Here is a 25,139-nt window from a genome sequence, read left to right as displayed (position 1 = left end):
GTATTGTACGTAAAGTATTTTCTAGTTATATCGTGCTAAGAAGTGAGCGCAGATAGCACGAATATTTAACCCTTTAGCACCCTCCGCTTGTTACAACAACACAATGCTAGGCTAAGCTAACTGGTCTGAAGGCGCGCCTACGTACGTCGGGCGGACGTCACGTGAAGTTGCCGCCCACTGCGCCGCTATCAGCCCGGGTCAACTCCTCCAGCTTCAGCCGCAGCTCTTGTATCCTTCAAAGGTGGGTGAAAGATTTGTTATGACTCTACTTTACGTTTACGTTAACTCAGTGGACCTTTCTTCCATAACTGCGTATGATTATTGTCCGCGTGAGGTAATGTTTTTAATGTGGCGGACATTTTAACGGGGAGCGCTCAATATGTAGCATTAACAGTTGTAGAACATTAAAAAATCATTTTCGCCTCTACGGGTAACTATTGTTTACTTCTCCTGGTCGGCGGGCAGCTCGTTCTCCTTTATTTACTTTGACTCTTTGACTCCATTTTCTTGTTCTATGTCCTCTGTCCGTGTGTCTGCAGATGTCTCTGAAGGAGAAAAGTAACGAGGAGCTCAGCAGCCTGCTCACTCAGCACAACATCAAGCATGGACCCATAGTCGGTATAAAAACACACTCTTTCTGCACTCATCTTAACATGAACAAATAGAAGTATATATTTTAACATTTCATGTGATGATGAACTTTTAATGTGTGAACACAGATTCCACTCGAAACCTGTATGAGAAGAAGCTTGAAAAGGCCATGAAGTCTCCGCTGAAGGCGTCCTCTGATAAGACCTACTACCGAGAGGAAGGTAGGTGCTCCATGCTGCAGTGTGTCATTGGTGGGCCTCAGATTGTCTCTTGTGTGTCTGAATGTGGCATCACACACTGTCAATGCTTCACTAGAGCAACAATCAAAAAGTTGCCCTTATCACTGCTGTGTGAAACCGAGGGTTCTAGATGTGTGTCTGATGAGGTGTTGCAGAATAGGCTACAGGCTAAAATGTGCCCAGGAGAGTCTGGATTGTGAATCTGATTTATGGCTACCTATGGTTAAACATACAGAGACTTTACGCTCCAGTGATTGTGGCAATTGACCGTTGCATTGAAAGAGCCTTCTAGGTGAGACATCATCAGTCTACGAAAGTGTCCTTTAAAGGAAGCACCCCCTGACCTCCAGCTCCGTTTATGTGTACATGTCAGTGAAGTTGTTCCGTTAAAATGGGAGATCTGAATTTCAGCACAGTGTACTTTCTAAGTCTGTGTTACAGCATCCTTCTTCACAGCTTGTAGTAGTAGTAGTAGAGCCAGCTTGATGTGGGGCTACAATCAGTGGCATCGTGATAGATAGATAGATAGATAGATAGATAGATAGATAGATAGATAGATAGATAGATAGATAGATAGTTACTTTATTAATCCCCGTGGGGAAATTAAGTTGTAGCAGCAGCATATCAAAAAACGAAAAAAAAAACAAAAAAACTCTTATATACACATACACGCACATGGCAGCAACAAAAGAAGAAGAAAATATACATACACACACATCAAAGAAGATGAAGATAGTGGAGGTGGTTACTGAAAAAGAAGACGCTGTCAGTACGACTTGATGCCTGGGATGGTGCAGGCCTCTTTGTCTTCCTTATTCCATATCGAATGCTTCAGTCAACAATAGAATTTGCACAACACTATATTCATACTGTAAATCAGAGCAGTTATCCACCACTCTGCATGCAGATGTTAACCACAGGGTTCCCTGTTGAAGCTACTCCATTCATTTATTATATTCAAGATGTGCTGATGTTGTCTTTATTTTCTCTTGTGTACAGAGGAGGAAGTTACTTATGTCACATACCACACAGCGGTGAGTCCTGATTGTCTGATGTGTTTGTGCCAAAATCCTTTTCTGTGGAAGTCATGAATAACGTGCTAATCACTCCCGCTTTCATTTCAACAGGCTAAACATCAAGGCTCTGCCAGCACGTGAGTGTGCTTTACACACACACACACATCTTTATAGAGGTGTGTGAAGAATTACAAGGAAGATTGCTTTAGCAGAATTATATCATTCCTAAGAGGCAGCACTGATCCAGTTTTTCAGGTGTGTGGGGGGGGCAATGTGAAAGATGTTTCATTAGAAACATATCTAAGAAGTCAGGGCTGGGAAATTACTTGGAAGGGTCACGCTGACTTCCACAAAGAAAGCAAAGGGTCACTGATTTTTTTTTTTTTCAATTGTTTTTCCATTGTTACCCCTTGTGGTGCAATTTGAAAGTTAAACTCACATGGTCTCATAATATACCTGACTGCAGTGTTAGTTAGAATAAAAGCCTTTCACTGCATGAATGTTTCTTTTCCCAGAGTGAAACAAAGAGTCCGAGACTTTGAGCTGGATAAAGATGGCGAATGGGACCTTGACACAGAGTGAGTCTTCCACTGTGAACTGTGTTGTGTTTTTTAGCCACTCTGTTCAGCACCTGGTCTAAACCCGTGTCCTGTGCTTCAGTCTCCAGTATACCTCCAGAACAACCAATCACAGGGCGGTGCGATTCAGGGACAATGCGCGGTCTGGACACCGCAGATGGAAGGTGGTTCTGGCGCTGCTGCTGTTAGCTGTGTTAGCAGCCGTCCTCTACTACGCCTACAGCCATGTCACCAGCGATGGAGGGAAACTTTTTGGGGTTCTGTGACCTGATTTGTTTGTCTGGGAGCTGTTTTCATGAATTCAAGTGAAATTAAAACATTTTTTACTTTTTTTTTACACATCACAGTCAACAACTTAATCTAAACTTAAACTCTTAAAGGCCAGCGTTGTATCTATGTGACCAAAATAAGACACATTACTCAGATGTATCCACCAACTTAAAGACATACAGTACACTCATTATTTACTCAATCTGATCAGATCTTAGTGTTTGTCTCCTGTCTCTTGTTTCGAAGTTAAAGGACTGACAGTATGATTAAATCCCACTCACTGTCAGGTACCATTGTAGCAAGATTATCAGTCAGTGGTTTCAATGTGACGAGCCGGTGCGACCCACCTTTCATTCAGTTACACTAAAACAAGGAGAAACAGTCTAGTGGTTTATAATGGGAGAAAGCAGCTATAATAAAGGGAAAATATGCAGCCATGTATTGGCTAGTGTTTAGTTAAGTAAAAGTAAATGTCACTTAACTGACGATCTACTGACACCGATCTATTCGATCTGAAAGAGGTAATCACTAAGTGGTTCCCAATATTTCTATCATCGGTTGGAAGCAGTGAGCACAGTAAGAACATTAAAGCACAGGATTAGTGGTCATGGATGATGCTGGCCATTTCCTTTAACATTTATCTTCTTGCTCTAACAGATTTGATTTGTTTTAATATGTGAGATATTCATCTGAGCTGCCAGAACACTAAAGAATTGACTGTTTGTTCAAAACATTTTTATATATCAAATCAGAAGAATACAATAAAGTTTGTACAAAACATGACCCTGGAGATGAGACCTTTTTTCAGGATCTAACATTGTAGTAACAAAAATAAAAGTCTGCCACTCTAATAAAACAATGTAGAGCAGGTTGTATTAAAAATAGAAGATAAATTGTGCAAAGTCTGTGCATTTGGTAACAACCGTGTAACAGTGAGTGGTCAGGTGCGCTGTAGTGGTGATGTATGCAAAAAAGGTTTGTTGTTGTCCGTCTTGGGTGGAGCTACAACCCTGGTAAGGTTAAGGTTAAGGTTGCAGTCCATAGTTGGTGAAGATGAAATTTTACTTAGGGATCAGGCTTCTCAGCACTTCAGATTTGGTCTATAACCCACCAGTTGTGTTGACATCGTTGGGCAGAGGAGACAACTGAGGCTCTGGTATTGACATCACAGGTGGCGATGTCCTGTGAAGGAAAACAAGAGTTTATGGGAGAGTGCATAGTGTGTGTACACTGTGTGTGTGTTTTGCAGCGGCCTACCTGACAGTATTCCCCTCAAACCCCAGTGCTGTGATGAAGATGTTGATGAGGACTGTGAAGAACACAAAGACTGTGGCCACGTTGTTCATCCGGCTCAGCTTGGCATGTTTCCTTACATCATTCAGATCGTACTTCACTGCTGGCGCACAATCACACAGCATGAGACAAATGTCCACAAGCAGGTGTCACAGGGCTGAGGATACATGACATCCCCCAGCACAATAAGGACAGTTAAATACCCTTTTGTGTTATGGACTGTGTATAAAAATCTCTGCTCTGATGGCAAAACGCCTCTCTCGCCCTCTGCTGGCTTGTTGCAGTACAGCTCCCATCTTTGACATGGTTTAAGTTATTTGATAAAATAAAGGTATGGGGGACTTGCCTGATGATCAGCAGCACCTGCTGCAGCTCACCATCTTAAATCCTACAGAAGCAGTGAGGGGTACTTAGTAATGGTCATATGTTTTTTTTGGTTTTTGGTTTCATATTTGCTAAATAAACAGTAAAAAAGTTATATGAGGTGATATGATGATGAGATCATTTTGTATTATGTCAAAGAAACATTAAGTATTCATTTTAAACATGACTAGCTATCTGGTATATAAACGCAGGTCCTAGCACAGCTTGACAACATTACCATGGTCATTCTGGACACATTCTGGAGATCCAAGATGGCAGCTTTTACAAAGAATTAATGGACTAAGCGCCAGAGTGGAAGGTAGAGAAGGAATGATAACAGTGTGGATGTAAGAGCCTTAGTGACTTGCCTATGAAGACGAGCAGCAGCCCCACTATGACCTGTAGTGTGATGGACAGGGACAGCAGGACAATGAGAGGGATGTAGAAGCGGTACTGAGGCCCAACATACAGGACCGTCTTCAGCTGGGACGAGTTGGCCATCAGCAAGGCGACGTCCAGCATGCTCTGAGCTGCACTCTTCTTAGTGGCATAGTGGTTCATGTTGATGGCACGATACACTTTTCCATCAGGGGCCTGAGAGGGGAGAGAGGAGAGGTAAGGTCTGAAGAAAGTCGGACAAAGTTACTTAAAGGATGACCACATGACACAATCCTATGAGGCAGCATCATTCTTTTTTCCTCTTTCACAGGCCTGACCTCCCTCTGTACATGTTGCCAAGGGTGAAAAGAGGTGTGTGTTTCATTTGAGATGGGAGTGGCAGAGTGGCACAGCAGCAGAGCGACAGGCAATGACTCACTGGAGAGTAAGGTAACAAAAACAATCTGCTGCACCTTTTCTCCACCTCTACAAACATTTCAGTCTCTGTATGTGTGGAGGGAGGCAGCTGACAACTGACCTTAAATAATTCAAACAACTGTTGCTGTAATAAAGACACGGGCCTCATTCCTCATGTTAAGTTGGTTATTTCTCCTTTAAAGTATCAAATTACTTCACTGAAAACCTGAAGCGAGTGGATATTTTGTGTGTGTGTGTGTGGCTTTCTAAGAGTTTTGTGTCACGTTTCAAGTGTTTGTATCACATCAGTGAAATGTTTGGTTCATTAAAGCCACTGCTACACATTTAAACAGGCCCAGGGCTGAATATTGATCAGTTCTTAGATAATATTGATTTGTGAATGTGTAACAATAACAGCAGCAGAATTAGAATGTTGGTGTTCTATTGTGACTCTCCTCCTGTGAGTGTGTCACAGACACATAGAGCTGCAGTGAGTCCGAAGCTCCAGCTGCAGCCTTCAGAGAGGTAAGAGCACTTCAGCTGTAAAACTTGATGTTTGTGAGGACATTTACTTCGCTATACTTTACTTTGAGGATCATGAGTCTCACTGTGTAGTTACAGTGTGACTCTGACATGTCAGTGTGTTGCTGTGATGAGCAGATGTAAAAACACTCAGCTCTTCTTCATGTGTTACCTTTGTACATGAGCTGCTTTTGTAGTTTCTACTGTCTGTGTGCAGTTTTCAAGCTGCTGCAAAATAATGATTTTAGATGTGCAATGTGATATTTCAGATATTATACTCATATACATATACATATATTATCTGTTTCTGACTAAAAAATGTTGATACACAGTATATCACCAAGCTGACTGGTTTGTAGACGAAGTTCTGTTAAATAATATCAGCATAATCTTCCAACCAGATCAACATCCTCTGATATTATTAATGATGCAGATGTGGTTGGTTGAGTGAGGCTAAGATTCACTAATGGATTCCAAACTTATTGTTTCTTCTGCTTTTCATTTCAGGCAAAGCTGGGAGAGCTGAAAACTGGAGAGGAGACACAAAGACAGAGGCACAGAGGTCAGATGCAACAATCACACCTAGGACACCACAATCCAGACCACAACAGCCTCACATTCACTTAACACTGAGTGAGGCAGTCCCTTCAGTATGAATTCTGCATCAGGTCACATCAGAGTCTGTCCTCATCTAACCCGCTAAAACTTGTTTAATTGGGCTTCACAAAGGGTCGAGCATGGCAGACTGTTAACCAACGATGGGTAAGATCCCCCTGTAAACTTGGGACGACCTAAGGCAGGTGCAGCCAGAAGGCCTCAAAAGTCAGTAGCTCCTTCAAAAGCTCTGGTCCATCCTGCAGAAATCGCATCGCAAAAACAGGGTTAGTTCTGTACGCCGCCCCGTTTCATGTTGGCGGACTGGCTCTGTGCTAGCTCGGGCCGTCGGCTAAAGGGCCTAAATTCAGTTTAAATTCACATTAGTTAGCTCCATTAGTTAGCATTAGGCGTGTGCAGACCAAATGAATTGACGATAATTGTCTTCTGTCCGGCTGTGGACTGGGCTCTTTGCTAGTATGACAATGACAGAATTCAGTGTTGGGTTCACATCATGGTTTGGAGGGTGACTCTCAGCAATATGGGCTCTGTGGTTCATTTGTTTTAGATTGTTAGCTGCAGGACTCAGACATGATAGTGATGGATACCAACTGTGACTTCATTCTGACCAGATTCACTTCATTATAGATTCATAACCTTTTCTCTACTGTTCTGCTTGTTGTGATGTGCTGTGATGTATACGTGCTCACTGAAAGACTGCAGTAGCAGAGTAAAAGGCAGGTTTTGATCGTCATACCCCAGCCATAAGCAGCCAAAACGAGCCCAACGGCCCGGAAAGGCACCTCTGTGTCAGCAGGCTCTGTGTCTCATTGGGGACACAGGAAGTCTCCTGCTTCTCATTGGAGACACTCTCTTCTGTCTCCATTGAGACATAGGAGAGTCATTTCCGTCCTCTCTGGCTGTCAGAGGACGCGGCCAGGAGGCTGCAAGTCTGACGATCTGCATCGACCCGAGGTGAGGCAAACTGCTCTGGTGTGGCAGCGCCCAGAATTACCCTGAAAAAAGATGCAGCAGTCACCAAAGGAGCTGCAAGAAGCCCGTGATAAAAGGGTGTCTTTCTTTGCCACTGTCGCCTAAAGTGTTTGCTCGGAGGTCAGGCAAAAAAAAAGTTAAAAAAAAAAAATAATAGAATTGAAAATAAACAACATCAAATATAAACTTTCTCATTTCACTGCTGCTTTCTTCTTTATGGATGTAGACACAAGTGTGTGACATGCAGATGTTTCTATAAAGGAAACAATGGATAATAATGAAGCATAAGAACCAATAACCTATCCGGAGTCAATCCCACTCCAGCTGGATTGGCTTTCTGTGTCCAAGCCTTTAGCACTTTAGGTGAATGAGACGTCACACCTGGGTGCAACAGTCTCTGAGGCACAGAGCTTTCATTCATCAATACGCACAGCTTACTCAGAGCTGACATGTTGAATGTGAGGGGTCACACATGTCTGTACGATGTTGACTGTACAATTATTCAAATAAAACAAAAACACATTCTCTCTGGGACCCATTGCTGTAGAGCACCCATATATATATATATATATATATGTATATATATATTAAACTTCCTCTCCCGTCTCCATAAATAGCTTTTCATTTTTGGCTACCATGGCAACCAGTCATATTTGCACTTATTTACAGGACTGCAGGAAGAAGCATAAACACAGGCCATCACCTCAAGACTTAAACCACTGGTGTGGACGAGGCAGTGGCATTTTTCCTTAAACGATAATTATCGTTAATAATAAGAATTAAGTTAATAAAAAACAGAGAAGCACAACACAGCCCACAGCAGAAGTACAATACTCTCACAGCACAGCACAGGATATATATTGACTCATGGTTGTATTTGTTACCTCAACAGTTAATATGTAATCTTAAGGGTGTATTTGTTTTCATGTAGTTATATGAGGTATAATAAAGTTAAGATGATGATGTTAAAAGTGAATCAAGTGCTCTTTGGTTGCACACCGTGAAAGATGGTGTCTATTGGAGTCTGCTCTATTACGTCATTTTTCCGTTTTAAACGTGAATAAATGTTGTTTTGAATCCTCTGCTGAACACTGAACATCAGTTTTTTAGTATTCATCCGCTGTCATCTAGTAAAATACACTAAAATCTAATATTTAATGCCAATATAAAATAACGGCACCTGTAAGTCATCGATGACCGCTTACCTCCACGTCTTCCAGTGTATTCAGCGCCACGGCCTCTCCGTTTCGTCTGTCCGGTCTGTCCTCCATTCTCTGGGACCTCTCTCAGAAAGCTGCTGCAGGACGTCTCACTGCTACAATGCCAAAGAGAAAGTTGTGGGTGTAGACAAGACCAACAGGTTTGACAGCTTTTCCTGTGACAAGGACGTCAGAGACTCCTGCCTCTGTCATTTAATGTAACTTGATACCTCTGGCACAAGAATTTCCTTCGGGATTAATAAAGTTTTATCTTATCTTATCTTCTTATCTTTTCTCCAACTTTACCGTTTTTCGCAGGTTTCTCCTGTTCACAGCTTCTTGTAGTCCCTCTATTAAATAAAGCCTTTGCTCCGTAATTTTTCATATAAGTTGCCAGATCGCTAACACAAACAGGATTATTCACTATAGTTTCATCGCGAGGCTGTGTGACGTTTAGGTCTAATCATTAGAGAGGAAGCCGAGATATGAGTTAAATAATGACTATTAATAGGGGTCTGTGTTTTTTCAGCAGTGTATCGTGTTTTCTTTTAATTTCTCTAATGGATTAAAGCTTACACTCTCCTGCTCCTTCTCCACAAATTTGCCACAATAACAACAATAATAATAAAGTAAATCAAAAATAATAATGTACTCAACTCTTCATATGTGTGAGGACTGATGGGAGGTGTAACAAATTTTGCACATGGTAGCTTGGTTAGTGTTATTAAACTTATACAATGTATGTTGTATATTTTCTATTTTTTATTTTCCATTTATATTCATGTCACCATTTTATATTCTGTGGGCTGTATTATGATCGTTATAATATTAATAATAATAAATGTAAGAATAAATATAAATATAAACACAGCAATTACAATGGGCCTTCGCACCACTCGACAGACAGATAATATATATATATTTATTATCTGTAATAATAATAAAAATCACCGGAAATGCCTGGTGCTACCGGAAGTACTTTGTCACTTCCGGGTCGGGCTTTCTTTACCCCACTACACATCATGGCGGCGTGCTTCACCCTTCAGTCTGCCGTGCTCTGCAGGGCGCTGCGAGGAGTTTTCAGCCTGAACACCAGGATACCTGGACCTCCTGTCGGTGCCGCCGGCCTCAGGTCTGTCAGTAATGCTCCTCCAGAAGAAAACAAATCGATTTTAGAGTCCACGGAGGAATACGTATTCGTAGAACGGCTCATCCCACCATCGAGGATCCCATCTCCGCCTAAACATGCCGGTGTCACCCCGTCTGGCTGGATCCCTCCGGCAGATTCACCGCCACCTCTACCGTACATGATTCGCCGCTCCCGTATGCACAACGTCCCGGTTTACACCGACCTGACCCACGGAAACCGAAAGCTAACACTGATACGGAAAGTGGAAGGTGACATATGGGCTCTGGAGAAGGACGTGAGGGAGTACCTGAAGGAAGTGACCGGACAAGAGCTACCCACTCAAGTCAACGAGGTCACCATGACCCTTAAGGTCAAAGGTCACTTTGATAAGGAGCTGAAGGACTGGCTGTGCAGTAAAGGCTTCTGATGGAGGTGATGATGGAGCATCCAGGACAGCGGCTCCAGGAGCTAGGACGGACTGTCAACAGCGTTAATCGTTCTACAGAACTGCAAATCCCACTTCACCCCTGATGCTGGACAGTATGAACACTTTGATAAACTCTTCTTGGCAGAAGCGTACTGTGACCATCGGCTGTGTACATAGTTATATCTTTCCAACTTATCATTAAACATAAAAGCACAGCCCACTGCCTGCTGTGTGTTTTTCTACCAGTGCTGACACGTCTCATTTTTAAGTTACACACATTTACCTTTATTAAGAAATACAATCAACATTTAGAATGACTGCAAGGAATGACACCTGGTATGGTAACACATTCTGACTATACAATGGAAGCAACTTTGTTCTTAATATTCTGTTGCCAGTATTATGTCAGTTATAACAGAAACCTATAACCTCAGTTATATCTATTAAACTGTTGTGTATGATTCCGTCACAGAAAGACATTCATAGCTCTGCTAGGATATCAGAGCAATGATAGCTGAGTTTTCAGTGGTCAGAGAAAAGAGGCAGCTTGAAGCTCTGTGGCAGATGCCTCAGTGAACACACAAGACTTCATCAGGAAGAACGCTGTGAGAGCAAGTCTTCAATTCGCCTCGTAAGTTCTTCTAATTTATCCGCTGTGACCAAGAAAAAAAAAAAACAGGAAATATTAAACAAAACACACCATGCCTTATGCTGTGGTGTGGTTTTGAAGATGACATCAACTTACGTAACGTGCGCTTCTCTCCTTTGCTCCAATAGCGGGGTTGTGTCTGTAGCTGCTTTACGTCTTCGCTCACAGATGCAGAAGCTTCTGATACTTCCTTCAGCATTTCCAGCTCCTGAAGAAAAGAATGTCAGTGTGAGTTCTTGTACAGGTGCAGCTTGAGGAGGAGTGTGAGGCGGACATGGGCCTAACTCCCTGTAGACTCTTTTGGGATGCCCTGAATGGTAAAACATGATCTTACACTTTCAAGTGTCAAGCAGCAGTAAACCAACCCTTGGGGCTAACATCACCTAGCACATATGAATGCTCTTAACGGCGTAGGTGCTACATACAAGTATACTAAATTGTTTAGTGTTGGCAAGTGTTATTTTATATGTGTAAGTTAATACCAAAGGGATTTACTCTCCCATAGAACACAGTGCTGCTGTATTGCATCATTTGTAGTCCAGCCTTTTACAAACTTTACACCACTGTGTAATCTTTTTGTATTATGCTCTTGTAGAAGTCATTTTAGCAGAACACACACTTTCAGGTTTAATTTAAACAAAGAAATGTGTGTAATTACATTGTCCAATCCCTAGGAGACACTGTGTCTAGGGTAAAGCTTATGAACACATTATTCAGGTTTCTTGAGCCGACAAGTCTCACATGCAACAGTCTTATCGCATCTTCATAAACATCACAGATGTCACTTCAACAGCTTATTAGCAGGTACCGTGTTGCATGCCAGCAGCAGCTTGTGTACTCTCTGGAAGACGTCAGCATCTGCACTGAAGCTGGGGGCGTCTCTGCTGCAGTACGCTCTCAAATCTGTCTCATAAACATGACTGAAGGTAGACATCAGCTGCTGAAGGTCACATGCCACTACACGAAGTGCGCTGGGTGAAAAGATGGTGGCACTTGAAGACTCATTATTCAGGAATTCGCACTAAGATCAGAGGGGAGAAATCATGACCAGCTAGGTCTATCATGTTTATACAATCGAAATGTTTTAGAATGCTCTGTACTACTGCAGCCATACCATACCTTTGACTGTAGCTGCTCTAGTTCTGACTGAGTCGCCTGTAAAAGGGCAGCTACATCAGCAGCCTCTTCTCTTTGTGGCTTATAAGCCGACTTGTTGCCCTTATGCAAGGCCCTGTGGGACACAGAAAAGCAAATCAGAGAGAGAAGAGAGGCAACAATTTTACTGACTTCATGCTACAGAGAGGTGCATGCGGTGCATACTTAATGTGTGCAGGCCAGGGGTCGAGTGTAGGGTTAAGCATCGCCATGAGGTGGGGCAGATTTTCAGCAGCAAACAGCTCATTCTGCAGCACTTCTCCATCAGTTCTGTGCCCAGAAGTCTTTATGCAGCCTGGTACCAAAGGTAAGAGCTGCTCTATGAACTGAAGCTGCCGCTGTAGACTTGCATTACCCTTATGAAATCAGACAGGCATAAGCAACATATCTGGTGACTATTGTAAAATATAGCAGATACATCCTGCAGCTTCTCACCCTGATCAGGTTCAGGTCATCTGCTCTGCACAGCATCAGCTCCTGTCCCAGCGCAGCAATGTCTGTACAAGAACACAAAACAGTATGATCCATTTATGTGCACTTTATCACAACACATGAATGCATGCATACTGTGAACAGAGTTACCTTTAGTTAAAACATCAGGGTCTTTGGATCTCATTGACATTGCCTTGGAGTTGGCAAAGTTTGGGTTAATCCTGTATAGTGACGGTTAATATATGATTAGACTATACAGCAGCTGTGTTTGTTATATGAGGGGTGACAGTGTGTTTAGCTCATTGTACCTGCTGCAAATCCATGCCAGTATATCTGTGCGGTGCTGTGAAGGAGTGCAGAGCAGCTGCAGCATGCTGTCTGCCTCCTGCAGGTACAGACCTTCCACCAGGGGACAGGACACCCGCTCAAACACAACACAGAGACAAGGTATTCAATTAGAAACCATCTTAGACTGTGCTTAATGCATCAGAAATACATTCTAACAGTAAAGAAATAATGTGTCAGACATTCATGCAAAAATACGGAAGCTTCCGTACAAAACATTTTGACTTCTTTTGTTTTTGTAGTCTGAATTACGTCAGGTTAAGTGTAACTGTATTGCAAGTGTGAAAAATTAGGCATAATTATCCGTCCGTCAAGCAATTCCTTTAGGAAATCTAGACATCTTTTTTAGAATAAACTCTATTGATATGACCCTAAACATTGATTAAATAAACGTTGGTTTGTCGAGGCAATAATGTTAGCATTGAAGGATCACAATGGGCTGACGTTGTCAGTTTACATGGAAAATGTTAACTTCAAGTTAACAGACCAAATAAATATAACTTAACTAAAACCAACCCCCTAAAAACGCGCACTGTTAAATGTGATTTTAACCTTATTGCCACGTCCATCCTTTTTTTTTACCTGCAAAGTTGTATAAAGATGATGTACACGCTCCTTCTCTGTCAAAGCGCCCGCCATTTTCCAAACAAACTTCTTCTTCTTCTTCTTCGTCTTCTGGCATCCAGGATAGTGTATTGACCCATAGCGCCACCTTCTGAGGGTCAATCCAATTTCTGATGAAAGCGCTATGCAATGTTTTATAAATAAAGTTTGAAATTAATGGAATATTTGTTTGATTTAGATTTGGTGGAATAAAATAAAGCCTAACATCCCTATTATATTCAGATTATGTGCTGTTCCATGAAATAAAAAACAATATTTAACTGTTAGACAGCTTTATTTTTAACATAATTGTGTAAATGTGTGTCTTTTAAATTAAGCGCCATACAAATAAATTGAATTAAACTGGACATATCAAATGTGAAATTATATAGAATTATAAAGAGTATATGAAGGAATCGCTGTCATTTTAAATTAATTAATACAATATTTATCAGAACAACCGTTTGCATTATCACCCAGTAGGTGGCGGTAGCGCACTTTTAAGCTACCCGCAAACAAATTCGAAGAAGCCGAAACAGTACGTCGTTTCCGGGGTACAATATAATCGGGCGCTGGGGGAAAAAAATCCAGCTAAAGATACATACTCGCTGTATTAGTAAACTATCCAGCGGTATATTTAGTGTCGTGACTTTCAGAGAAAAGCTGTTTCTCTGCGTTATAGAGCTGTGACGTCAGCGCCCTTTGCTAAAATGAAGAAAAAAAGCTCAGAGAAGCGGCGCCATGTGGTGGCATGGATCAACAAAGCGGAGTGGGATCAGGTCCTGGAGTATCTGTACTCTAGTGATCCCGCTCTGCAGAAGTATGCACTGCAGAGGGTTTCAGCTTGGAAAAGCAGGTACGCTAACAGCTCCCCCGTGGCTGTGGACTGCACGGCGGACCTGGTGAGGTGTCAGGTGCTGGACCGGTCCGGACAGCTAAACGGAGATGATCTGGTTCTGCTGTACGGGGCCGCCCTGGTGAGGTTTGTCAACCTGATCACTGAGAGACAGCAGGGGAGGACAGCCCGTCCGCTGAGGCGGCTGGCTGGAAATTTGAACATCCCAGAGTGGGTCGTGGATCTCAGGCACGACTTCACACACCGGAAGCTCCCCACATTGAAATGGTGTCGAAAAGGATGTAAGGTGGTTCTGGAGTGGCTCCAGCAGGAGTATTGGTCCAGGCAGCTGGAAGGAGGCTCTGATGAGGACTGGGACTCGCAGTCTGACGGGGAGGATGAAGAGGCTGACCTGAAACGACAAGATGAGCTCATTGCAAGGCAGAAAGAAATGGAAGCATACAAGAACGCCCGGGAGCTACTGATATCTTATGAGAAGGAGCAGTACCAGGTGTTTGAGGGGCTCCCTGAAGACAGAGACAGGAGCTTGTGGCCGGCCCCCTTTGCAGACATGAGCTGGTTACTGGGTGAGCTTAAGCAATTTGCCTTGGAGTCCAGTGGTCTGCTGGTTGATGTGTTGTTGGAAGATGGATTTCTGGTTCCCACACTTGAGCAGCTGGAGACATTACACTGTGACACCCCCGATAACACCAACCCCGCTGAACCCAGAGTCCCTCAGACCTTCCTGCGATTTTGGCTGCCCCTGCTGAAGATGCTGAACTCTCCATCCTTCATCCACCTCCTTCTGGAGAAGCTCTTTGTTGAACTGAAGCTGCTCAGTAAAGAGCAGAATAATCACAGAACTTTCTACATTTCAGGGTGGATATCAGAAGTCATCATCTGTAACAGTAACAAATTTGAATACCACTATGAGACAAAGGGACAGAAAAAAGCCAGGATGAAGGACAGGATTTTTGTGAACCGCATCCAGCTGAGGTGGCAGCAGCTGCTCTCTGCATGCCTGGATGCCCCCTGCATCAGCACGCCTCACTTGCTCCAGTTGATCCTGGAGGACATGGAGCATCCTCTTCCTCTGGAAACCCGGCAGAGACTGCAAAAGCTCTGCTCCATCTACACACAAACAGACCCACACTCAGAACTCGGCATGTCTCAGGAGCGGACACAGCAACCCATATACACACTGGAGAGTCTGCATGACAAGCTGCAGCATTCACGCCGCCACAGCCATGCCTGGGGCTCTGCGGTGGACTCTGAGAGAAGCGAGTCCTCCCAGGAGTCCAAATGGGCAGATGCGCAGGCTGAAAAGGCAAGGGTGCTCAAAGGTTCTCCGTGGCAGGTGTGCACTGACAAAGTCCTGTGGAGAAACTACCCTCTGGGACGAGTCCCTGGACAATCAGATGACCCCTCGTGTCTCATGGTGGAGAACTACTCAACAATGACTGTCTTTGACCAGCCGGTGGAGCTGGAGAGCAACGCAGCGCATGTCACCGGAGTCTCAGCACCAGCCAGGACAGCTGAGGGCCTCCTGTGGAGCCACAGTGAAGTTAGTAAAATGAAAACTGGACTGCAGCTTTTCTGAGTCAGGTTGTAAATGCAGAATGTGCAAAAAAAATGGATTAAAAGATTGCTGTGCAGCTAAACTCATCAGATGGATGTGCCAGAATGAGGCCAAAGATTTAATCAAATCATATTTATGTTCAGCTCGCCTGAAAAAAAAATAGTGGATTGATTGACTAAACATTAGGTGCAGCCCAAGCAACTATAAAAGCCTTATATTGTGTTATGTAATAATTTCATGTGGCAAATAAAGCAAGGAAATTTAACACAGTCTCTCTGTGCTGGTTTAAATCCTCACTGCGGTGTTCAGAGTCGATGTTGAAGATTTGGAGATGTGAACACATGTAGGTGCTGTGTAATACGTTTTCTGTTGAGCACTTCTGCTAAATAAAGTATTTTTTAACTTTCTGGAGTTCTTTATGAAACTGAATGTCAGCAATTTGTGATTATTCTGACACTGGTAATGTTTGTAACTGCTGCTTCCAAAAATAGAGCTCCTGCAAGAAAACAAGTGCACTAAAACAAGATTCTAGCTTTTCTAGTAAATGTATCTCTACCCTTATAAAAAAAATATTAAATTGAAAATTAGAAAACAACGACTATGACCCACTAATTAAAATACATAGAGCCGGAGTTAACAAAGGAAGTACTGAACCGCTCCGTACCAGGTGGTGGCGGTAAAGCTCCTGTCTGCCAACACACGAAGAAGAAGAAGAGGAGGAGGAGGAGGAGGAAGAAACGTCTTTGAAGCGTTTGTCTTGCTCACTTCAGTCGCTCCATTTGTCTTTTTTTCCATCCTGCGGGCCAGGAACCATTCAGAAACCAGCACGTTTTCAACGAAGAGCGCAATACATTTGATTATTGCGTTTGTTTTTCAACTGGGACGGTAGGTTTTTACTTAATACTGGCGTGATAAAGTGCTGCGTCACTCCGTGTTAGCGCCTCATGGCTTAAATTAGCTGTAGTAGCTAACGCCGTTTGAGCGGGAATCTTCTGCCAAAGTATAAACAGTAAGAGTGTTTTGTGCAGATATATTAATTTTTTAATTAATATAATTTTTATTAATCTATTGTAGGCGGTGACTGAATCTCAAATTAGTTTCATGCAGCCAGCTTTAGAGAGCAAGTGTCGTAGGACGATCGGGCCATTGTTAGCAATCCAGTAGAACGATATCGGTAATTTTATTATCTGTTTGTTAGATGTAGTGATAACTGCACAATGCTTTGGCAGTAGGGGCATTTCAAACACGTTTAGCTAAAGCTTGTCCGTGACATCGTGTTTTACAAAGCATTAACTGCGAAACGTCGTAGGAAGCTAATGCTATCAGGCCTGGATTAAACTACAATTCAGCTACGTTGGTCATACGTTTAGCCACACGCACACACGTCGGAATAATTTACTGTGCTTAACAGATTGTCGTAAAGTTCAATAAGATGCTAACGTGATTGTTAAAATGTTAATTATTGTGTCATTTTAGTAATTATTTTATTGGCCTAAGCACAAGCAGTCCTGTTAACAGGATTAAGCTTCTTGCTGATATCAGTGTGCCAATATTGTTGAACTCCTGGTTGCTTACACACATTCCTGTACCTTTTTATAAACTCACCGAGGCAGTGACATTATTTTAATGTATACATTCATATTCTCGCGGTAACTATATTGCCTGTCATGTTATGCAAAACATAAAACTCAAACATTTGTCATGGTTCTATAGCATATAATAGATTTAGCCCAACTGAAGAGGTGTTTAGTGTGTTTTTGTGTGTGTTCATAACCAGTCCTGTGTAGCATTCAATTAGTATTGATTTACTTTAATTAAAAGCCTATATTATTTCCTGTCTCCGCAGTTAGAAGAGTTAACAAGATATCTTCTGGACGGCTTGGTGTTACAGCTGTCAAACCACAATGATCACCAGAAAGAGAGCTCACAACACAGTGATGCAGCCACTGCAGGTTGCAGAAGTGAATGTCTTGGAAACTGTGGAAGATCTTCGAAGTCCATGCGAGGGGGCCCCCACTGCTGACATTGATGAGGCTGGAATAGATCTAGATGAGCTGTTTGGAATGGAAGAGTTAAAATGGACTCTCGAAGGTGATGCTGTGTCCCCACTCTTTGATGATGAGCTGGCTGATCTTGGCGTTTATAGTGCCAAAGACCATGACTCCGACCATGAAGCTTCTACAGGCTCCTCTCCAGAGAGAATGTCATCTGACTCAAAGAAGCGAAACAGGCAGTCACACAATGTGATCAATAAAAATGCCATCGCTGCAAGACTGAATCGTCTGAAGAAGAAAGAATATGTCAACAGTCTGGAGAAGAAAGTTGGCGTCCTGTCAACAGAAAACGTCGTCCTCAAAGAGGAAAATTCTCAGCTGACCAGAAGAGTGGAGGAGTTGGAAGATGAAACCAGGTACCTGAGGGCTGTGCTGGCCAATGAGAGCATGTTAGCCCAGCTCTTGTCCAGGCTGAGCGGTGTGAATGGGATGAAATTATCTTCCTCGCTTTTCCAGGGCCCCAACTCAAATGACCATGACTACGCGTTGCCCAGGAAGCGTGTAAAAGTGGAGGAGAAAGAGACATCTGGTGGCGTTTGTCTGCATGTGGACAAGAACCACGTCTCAGTGGAGTTCTGCACTAAGTGTGCAGAGAGTGCAAGCACATCGCTCAAAATGTAGGGTCAAGTACTTCTCTCTGTTTTCAGATGTTGAGACTGAGCTTGATATAGCTCTGAACTTTCAGAGGGTGGATAAACACTGAAATTAAGATTACCTAAGAATTGAAGAATGTGCATGAGTTTTGTATGATGATGGATTGAGTACACGTTACTGCTAAACCTTGTTGACAGTTTCTTCTAGGTAATGGTTGATCCACCATGTGGGATGAGTGGCTTTCTGAACACCTTTACCTGCTTGACCTCATGGTAAGGATCAGACAAGAAAAGTCTTTTTGTTTTTGTTTTCCACAGGCTTCAGCGTTCAGCAGCCACATTAGTTCTTCTGTGTTATATGCCTGCTGGTCACATTTAGTTGGTATTGTGTGCTTTGGTTGTTTCTTATGTAAAAGTACACACGATTTGTTTTTAGTTTTAACATGTAACTAAGAGTTAAAACAAAAATATGCTGAATGTTAAGATAAAAGTGAAGGTCCACAAAGAGTGAACGAAACTATCAAACTGAAAATGCAATAACTCACAAACGGTATATATCTGAATTCTGTTTTGATAAGAATGGATCTCTTTGTGAACCTACACTCCTGTACAAAAGAATACTTTCATTTAGCGCCACCTATTTTTCTTTATGCTGAAGTGGATTCTTCTGGTGGAAGGGGAGGAGGCTGGACAAGCTGCTTCCAACGTGGCCTGGTATTTTGTTAAAGGTAGTATCGGTAACAAATGGTATACGTCATATTTTACCCATACTCCACAACATCTATAGCTGCAGAGCTCATGCAGCATCTTTGGGGCTGACTCCAGTACTTGGAGCAATGCTACCAGAGGCTTAACGGTCTCATATGTCTTGTATATATTTACATATTGTAATGTACATAACACACTCAGAATGAGCTGTTGTAATTAATTTCCAGTTTTGGTCAAGTGTAACGACTGTAAATGTGTATATAACTTTGAATACGTATTGTTTGAGGTAAATTGCCTTTGAGAAAGTTGGACAAATAAATCATATTTTCATTATATTTGAGTTACACATATCTACTGAGTCTATCTGAACTGTTGATATTAATGCATCTCTTTTTCTCTTTCTGAACAGCAAGCTCTCTGCCGATAAAGGTCTAAGTTTTCCTGAACATTTGGGTCACGTCTGGTAAAGGTTGACAAAACCAAAGACCACATTTGATGGAAGTACAAAACACACTGAGGGCTTGCCCGTGTTTTAGCCCATTTACTTCAAGTATTTTGTAGATGCTCCCATTACAAAATGATCAAGCTGTACAAACGATTCTGTCAAGTCCATGGGTCTGGGTCAGCAGTCCAATTATACTAGGATGATACTCCTGACAGCAGAGTGTACAACAGACACACTGGTAGTAATTGCTACTTTAAGCATTGTTATTCTTTTACATTCATATTGTACAGATTCAGACAATAATAGAAAGTTTTCCACATCCTCTTAAGACTTAGTAGCTGCTTGGATCCAGTGTAGAAGCAGTGGTGCCTTTGTCTGTGTGGCTGCTATGCAGACCTTTGTGTTTTTGCACATTGATCGTTATGTGAACCTCTGCATAATCTGGTAAACTGTAACATCTGTTTGCACTGCCACACAGCAGCAGTTAGGTGTGCTGAATGATAGAGCTCATTTTCAATATCCTCTCTCCTATTGAAATATCAGCGACACACTGAAGTAGTCAAGGGAATGTTTGTCATCAAGTTTCATTAGTGGTGCAGTGTGTAACTATCCAGATCTAAGAGTATTTGGTGCCATTTGCAAAGCAGGATTTATTTATTTTTAACTTGTAGAGGGAAGAAATAATACAGACTCCCACAAAACGACATCATGGGGTTTGTAGACAGCCTCAGCTTTGCCTTGTATAGAAACAAAATGTGCAGAAAATGCTCAAACTATAATGATTTAAAAATTATAAATCAGTCACATTAAAAGTACTTTAAGTTTCCTGCAGAGGAAATCGGTAGTATTCGTGTCTTAGCCTTTATCTTAGCATTAAAAGCCCCGAAGGTGTGAAATCTATCAATGCACTCAATGCCCACCATCAGCTGTAGTGAAGATTGCTGTGATTAAACCAGCTTGATATATAGTTGTATCTTGCACATGGCTACTGACTGTAGCTACATATGCAGATTTGTACTCGCACTAACAGTTTAGTTCTACTGGTGTTTCAAAGTGTAAGATGGTCTTACATTGTCTGTTTAATGTAGGAAAGTATTCCTGTTATTTGGCTGCTGATTTGCGTCGGCGCTGGAACACAGACCGGCTTGTTGCCAGGAAAAAACATTTCGTGTTTTTCAGCATTCAGCTGGAAGTACATGGGCTAAAACAGCATGATCCTCAGACCTTCAGTCCATCTGTCACTGCAAACCAAGCATTGATAGTAAAAACACCATCATGTTATGTAGTTCATTAGCGAACAGTAGACAATAACCCAGAGAAACAAATGTTTGCGTCCCATCTGACTAATGCTGTCATTATGAACATGTCATAGCTCTGTTAGCAAAGAAACCTGGCTTGAGGTATTTCATTAACCTCTGGTGTCTGGAAGACAACTAAGCCAATGTATAGAGACTCACCGTGACACAAATTGACAAGTGACATGTAAAATAATTTTACATAAAAACAGGTGTAAAACACATGGATTATGACGGATAAATGCTACTCTATAAATTGGTGAAAATAAAGAGTACTGGCTTTTTAGCTCAGTTTTAATTTGTTCAGTTATTCAAAAGTGCAAAAAAGACAGATAATTTGCCATCGTAAAGCAGGTATATTTTACACAAGTAAAGATGCTGTTCTAAAAACTATTCCAAAGAGAAAAGTAGCTCCAAGTCGAAGTTATAATTAGATGTGTGATTGGGTTTTTTTTGTCACGTTATACAGATCCAGTCTACAGCTTCATATATAAGTAATAGCTGGTTAATAGCTGGTTGCTTTTTCCCACCAGCAACAGTGTCTCCAGTTTTTCTTCCATTTCAACTTGAGCAGTCTTGCTTTCATTCATATGAAGTGCAGTAATCCAAACAAAACACGGGATGTAGTAAGTACAGATGTTAGAAGCTACAGAGAGTTCATGTCTGTGAAGACTCGTCTATGTCCAAGAGTTAAAATTGAGGCAACTGGACTCATCTGCCAATGTATTGCTTCATCAGTGAGTGCCTTCATCAGTACAAGTACACAAAACTACTCAGTCCCAGTAACTCAGGTTATGTAAATACACTTATTTTTAGCTACGTTGCACCTGCTGTAAGGTAAATTTAGTGTGCACACTTGGCTGCTCCATAAGGATGTTCTGGCAGACCACATCTCTGACATGAGCAACACTGCAGCTTTGAATTATGTTCATCAAGTGTGACACATTGCAACACATGCAACAGTAAACCTTTGCTGGCTGAGTGTAGTTACCTGAGTAGAACATCTGATTGTGCTCATCTTGGCGTTTTAAAACATAAAATTGACGCCCGTCCAGCAGTGTGTCCAGACACTGGTTGGACATTAATGATGATGGCTTAGACTGAGCTGAAGGTTCATCACCTCACTTCCCCTCTGAAGGTCTCTGCAGCCTGCCACATCATCAATTGATGTGTGGGATACCCGATAGTCCTGTCTGCCGGTAACTGACCCCTTTAGTCCAGACCACATTCTGACAATTTGTAATTCAATTCAATTTTATTTATATGGTGCATTTTATAATCAGAATCAGAATCGTCTCAGGGCGCTTTACAGAGTCCCAGAACCTGAAGAAAGCAACAGTGGCAAGAAAAACTCCCTTCAACAGGAAGAAATAAGAGAGAACCTTCCTGGTCAGCCGGTTGGAGGAGGAGGAGAGGTGGACAGGACAGAGAGGATGAAGGAGAGAGAGGAACAAACATCATACATGACAGAACAAACATGACATGTTGATGTTGTCAAGCAAGATGAAACTATTGTGTTTATATTATAGTTGATGTAGTAATATATCATCAGTTAATAAATAATTAAAAGAAAGATCAGCAGGGACTGGTGCAGGCAATAAGCACTGGAACGATCCGAGGCTGGACTGCAGGCCTGGAGGCAGAGAAGTAAGTAAGAAGTGCACGTAAACAGCTTTGACACATTGGAAACCATGCAATATTTTTTTTAAGAAACCCAAGACTTTCAAAATGTGTTGTGGTCTATAAGATGGCTTCATTTCAATAAACTGCGAAAAAAGATTTTAGTGTTAGTGTTTCTTTTGCCTCAAACCAGCTCATAAATGTATATTTTTGCATTGTATTAGTAGTTGAAGTAAAGGACCTGAATAATAAACATTCTGCTTTCATAGTGGCAGTGATCAGTGCCAAATCCACCGGCTGCTGTTTCACATTGGGCGGTACATTCGTTATACTTCCTGCTGGAAGAGCTAAAACGGTGAAGGCTCAATAAAAGTAAGATATCAGAGTAGTGATGTACTTTTAAATGTAAATGTATAACTTGTATGTATTCAAATACAAACCTTTCTATGTATAAATACAAATGGTGTTTTCCACACTTCCAGTGGTCCTATGAGATTCTATGATGAAAGTGCGCCCCCTGCAGGTACAGATGGGACCTGCACCTCACATTGACCTGTCACCTGTGTAAATTGGACAAAACATTTATGACGAATTTCTGGACTAAAATAGTCAAGTTTTATCTTTATTGCTGAAAATATAATAACTTACAATAAAAAGCATTTTGAAACACATTTAAGATGAATAAAATAATGGAAAAATTTGGACATTAGTCAACACATTGACACCAAAGCATCATTTAAGTAAAATGTATGGTGTTGATGAAGATTCTCAGTCATCCAGGTCATCATACGTAGAGAAGATTGAAGCAAGGCGTCTGGACTTGTATATACATAAAATGTATGGTGTTTTCAAATTATATCTCCTATTTACATAATTATCACTGTATTTGTGTCGTGTATCTTTAAATATACTAATACTAATAAAATGAGCTATATTCTTAGTATTTTATACTATAGTATATTATTCACTTAATGTAGAAATAACACATAGGACTCATAGCTGGGCCTGATTATTTAAATACACATTAGTACCGGCAGATATTTGCTTTGGACTGCGATCCTGAGCGTGGCTAACAGCACACACCTTTGCCTGGAGGTGAGGTGTTTGAATCCCAACCTAAATGACATGTTGAATTATGGAAAGCTTTCACTGTACCTGCTGATGATCTGCCGTGCACCTCCCGCCCCAGGTGCCATGAACAAACATACTAAACATCCTTCAGGCTCCGTTTGAGCGTCACAGTGTGAACAAACAACACAGGACCACACAGACTTTGTCAAAGTTATTATTGTAGAATACTTTGTTGTATTTTTTCTTTCATACAGACAAAAGGTGTTGGACTTAATTCCCATTAAATTCTCTTAGATTTCCATACAGATTTAGTCTACAGTATACAGGTGTGTTCTTTCTCATATATAGATATTTATTCGCTTAAATAACAGGCAGGTAACTCTTTAATATATTCAATAGTCTTTATGATTTTTTTTGGTCTTTTTTCATTTCAGCACAGTTAAGGCTGCATTTTCTGTCTGCAGAACAGCACTGTGTTGTGCAAGAAGGGGGACCATTCCACACACAATATTTACAACAATATGTATAATGAATAATGTAAAACCTTAGGCCCTTCCCATTGTTACCTGGCAGTAAATACTCATGTCAGATCTAAAAGAGCAGCCTAAACAGCGCTGATGCGCTGCACTTCTGCGGTCTCTAGCTCTGCATTGCCCTCCAGTTCTCCATCCTCCCTGGGTCCCCACTTTGTCCAGTCCTTTTAGATCATAATGAGGTACATTTTGTATCTCCTGTTCTCTATTTACAGAGCGGCACCTCTGGTCTCAAGAGACTGTTAAGTATCTCCTCACCTCTGCACACTTCAGGGGCTGTTCAATGGACAGAAAACACAGCCCTCAGAATATGCTCAGGAGAATGTGCAACTGTCTTTTTTTCCATCAGTGGGAGCACCGGTGGAGAAAATAAATAATAATCATAATCATAATAATCATAATATACAAGCGCTTCAATTTTGTTGTTCCTCTCTTCCTCGAAAAGCAAAAGAGTAAAAGAAAGAAACATCAAAAATAAAATAAAAACAAAACAGTGTAACAGGAACATAGTACCTGTAAATCAAAGATGCACATGTGCACATTTGGGCGATCTGTACAGTTGTGGTGCAGTTGTACAATTTATAATTTGGATAAATATATTCTTTTTCACATTGCCTTCTGTGAAACTGTCTCACAACATCATGATGTAATGTGGCTGGACGGATGGACAGAGATGGCTATAACTGGACAGTCAAATTTACACCACTGGAAAATCATCCCCCTGTCGTCCGGTGCATGTGCTGTATGCAGAGAAGCACTGATGTAGCCGTGCTCACAGGTGCTGAAATAGAATAGGTTAGACTTGAACAAGGTGTGTGTGTGTGTGTGTGTGTGAGTGTGTGTGTGTGTGTGTGTGTGTGTGAGAGAGAGAGAGGGGAAGAGAGCAGATGTGGAGATCATAGCACACAGAAGTGACAGTAGCCTAAATGATTTACCAACACATAAAGAGTGACATTAATGATACCAAATGCATGCTTCAAAACAGACAGACCAATACAGAGTCACCGCCTGCCCGGGTCGGGGAGGTGACGATGATGATGAGCATTCAAGAAGACAAGAGTTCTGTACAGGTAGGGGTGTTCCCAGAGAGCCCTGCGCGCATCCTGAAACAGACCTAGCAGGACAGACATGTTCTCTCGCTGTGTTTCTAACCCTATGGCTGGGGACAGGTGTCATGGCAGTCTGTTGCATATTTTCTGCCCTTGCCTTCCTC

The 25,139-nt window shown here is 41.8% G+C and overlaps 6 protein-coding genes and 1 long non-coding RNA gene across 7 annotated transcripts; 5 read left to right on the top strand and 2 right to left on the bottom strand.

Annotated features, from left to right (window-relative positions):
- Positions 1 to 155: 155 nt before the first annotated feature.
- Positions 156 to 3,477, top strand: emd (emerin). The gene is made up of 7 exons (XM_028410163.1): positions 156 to 241; positions 540 to 618; positions 720 to 812; positions 1,830 to 1,864; positions 1,958 to 1,983; positions 2,362 to 2,424; positions 2,507 to 3,477. Exons 2-7 carry the CDS (start codon positions 540 to 542, stop codon positions 2,688 to 2,690), a joined length of 480 nt encoding a protein of 159 aa, XP_028265964.1. The 5' UTR covers positions 156 to 241; the 3' UTR covers positions 2,691 to 3,477.
- On the bottom strand, positions 3,426 to 9,482 carry LOC114438657 (ninjurin-1). The gene is made up of 5 exons (XM_028410162.1): positions 8,760 to 9,482; positions 8,460 to 8,569; positions 4,719 to 4,944; positions 3,952 to 4,087; positions 3,426 to 3,876 (listed from the first exon to the last, which is right to left on the bottom strand). The coding sequence occupies exons 2-5, from the start codon at positions 8,523 to 8,525 to the stop codon at positions 3,795 to 3,797; spliced, it is 510 nt and encodes a 169-aa protein (XP_028265963.1). The 5' UTR covers positions 8,526 to 8,569; positions 8,760 to 9,482; the 3' UTR covers positions 3,426 to 3,794.
- On the top strand, positions 9,453 to 10,224 carry mrpl49 (mitochondrial ribosomal protein L49). The gene has a single exon (XM_028410161.1). It carries the CDS (start codon positions 9,476 to 9,478, stop codon positions 10,007 to 10,009), a length of 534 nt encoding a protein of 177 aa, XP_028265962.1. The 5' UTR covers positions 9,453 to 9,475; the 3' UTR covers positions 10,010 to 10,224.
- A 46-nt stretch (positions 10,225 to 10,270) lies between these two features.
- On the bottom strand, positions 10,271 to 13,253 carry haus7 (HAUS augmin-like complex, subunit 7). Its single transcript, XM_028410160.1, has 9 exons — positions 13,173 to 13,253; positions 12,554 to 12,669; positions 12,396 to 12,466; positions 12,249 to 12,310; positions 11,979 to 12,169; positions 11,778 to 11,889; positions 11,467 to 11,679; positions 10,755 to 10,866; positions 10,271 to 10,662 (listed from the first exon to the last, which is right to left on the bottom strand). Exons 1-9 carry the CDS (start codon positions 13,227 to 13,229, stop codon positions 10,601 to 10,603), a joined length of 996 nt encoding a protein of 331 aa, XP_028265961.1. The 5' UTR covers positions 13,230 to 13,253; the 3' UTR covers positions 10,271 to 10,600.
- A 477-nt stretch (positions 13,254 to 13,730) lies between these two features.
- Positions 13,731 to 16,014, top strand: las1l (LAS1 like ribosome biogenesis factor). The gene has a single exon (XM_028410072.1). It carries the CDS (start codon positions 13,904 to 13,906, stop codon positions 15,626 to 15,628), a length of 1,725 nt encoding a protein of 574 aa, XP_028265873.1. The 5' UTR covers positions 13,731 to 13,903; the 3' UTR covers positions 15,629 to 16,014.
- Positions 16,015 to 16,293: 279 nt separating this feature from the next.
- Positions 16,294 to 18,257, top strand: crebzf (CREB/ATF bZIP transcription factor). Its single transcript, XM_028410362.1, has 3 exons — positions 16,294 to 16,492; positions 17,454 to 18,017; positions 18,118 to 18,257. Exons 2-3 carry the CDS (start codon positions 17,512 to 17,514, stop codon positions 18,164 to 18,166), a joined length of 555 nt encoding a protein of 184 aa, XP_028266163.1. The 5' UTR covers positions 16,294 to 16,492; positions 17,454 to 17,511; the 3' UTR covers positions 18,167 to 18,257.
- A 20-nt stretch (positions 18,258 to 18,277) lies between these two features.
- LOC114438799 (uncharacterized) lies at positions 18,278 to 22,481 on the top strand. Its single transcript, XR_003670992.1, has 2 exons — positions 18,278 to 18,527; positions 18,913 to 22,481. It is a non-coding gene; the product is annotated as an uncharacterized LOC114438799 (long non-coding RNA).
- The last annotated feature ends 2,658 nt before the right edge of the window (positions 22,482 to 25,139 follow it).

The sequence above is a fragment of the Parambassis ranga genome, chromosome 7, assembly GCF_900634625.1.
Source record: "Parambassis ranga chromosome 7, fParRan2.1, whole genome shotgun sequence".
Taxonomy (NCBI): Eukaryota; Metazoa; Chordata; class Actinopteri; family Ambassidae; genus Parambassis; species Parambassis ranga.
The sequence above is the reverse complement of the archived record's forward strand: the minus strand, read 5'-3'. Positions and strand labels throughout refer to the sequence as shown.

Excerpts from the sequence above, each read along its gene's own strand:
- haus7 (XM_028410160.1), bottom strand. The coding sequence starts at position 13,229 with ATGGCGGGCGCTTTGACAGAGAAGGAGCGTGTACATCATCTTTATACA. Across the intron at positions 12,467-12,553 it reads CTGGCATGGATTTGCAGCAG|GATTAACCCAAACTTTGCCA; the intron begins GTACAATGAGCT and ends GTCACTATACAG. Across the intron at positions 10,867-11,466 it reads TGCTGCTGGCATGCAACACG|GAGCTGGAAATGCTGAAGGA; the intron begins GTACCTGCTAAT and ends TCTTTTCTTCAG.
- las1l (XM_028410072.1), top strand. The coding sequence starts at position 13,904 with ATGAAGAAAAAAAGCTCAGAGAAGCGGCGCCATGTGGTGGCATGGATC.
- emd (XM_028410163.1), top strand. The coding sequence starts at position 540 with ATGTCTCTGAAGGAGAAAAGTAACGAGGAGCTCAGCAGCCTGCTCACT. Across the intron at positions 813-1,829 it reads GACCTACTACCGAGAGGAAG|AGGAGGAAGTTACTTATGTC; the intron begins GTAGGTGCTCCA and ends TCTTGTGTACAG. Across the intron at positions 2,425-2,506 it reads GAATGGGACCTTGACACAGA|TCTCCAGTATACCTCCAGAA; the intron begins GTGAGTCTTCCA and ends CCTGTGCTTCAG.
- crebzf (XM_028410362.1), top strand. The coding sequence starts at position 17,512 with ATGATCACCAGAAAGAGAGCTCACAACACAGTGATGCAGCCACTGCAG. Across the intron at positions 18,018-18,117 it reads GAGTTGGAAGATGAAACCAG|GGCCCCAACTCAAATGACCA; the intron begins GTACCTGAGGGC and ends TCGCTTTTCCAG.
- mrpl49 (XM_028410161.1), top strand. The coding sequence starts at position 9,476 with ATGGCGGCGTGCTTCACCCTTCAGTCTGCCGTGCTCTGCAGGGCGCTG.
- LOC114438657 (XM_028410162.1), bottom strand. The coding sequence starts at position 8,525 with ATGGAGGACAGACCGGACAGACGAAACGGAGAGGCCGTGGCGCTGAAT. Across the intron at positions 4,088-4,718 it reads GCTGCTGCTCGTCTTCATAG|TGAAGTACGATCTGAATGAT; the intron begins GCAAGTCACTAA and ends GTGCGCCAGCAG. Across the intron at positions 3,877-3,951 it reads TTTGAGGGGAATACTGTCAG|GACATCGCCACCTGTGATGT; the intron begins GTAGGCCGCTGC and ends TTTCCTTCACAG.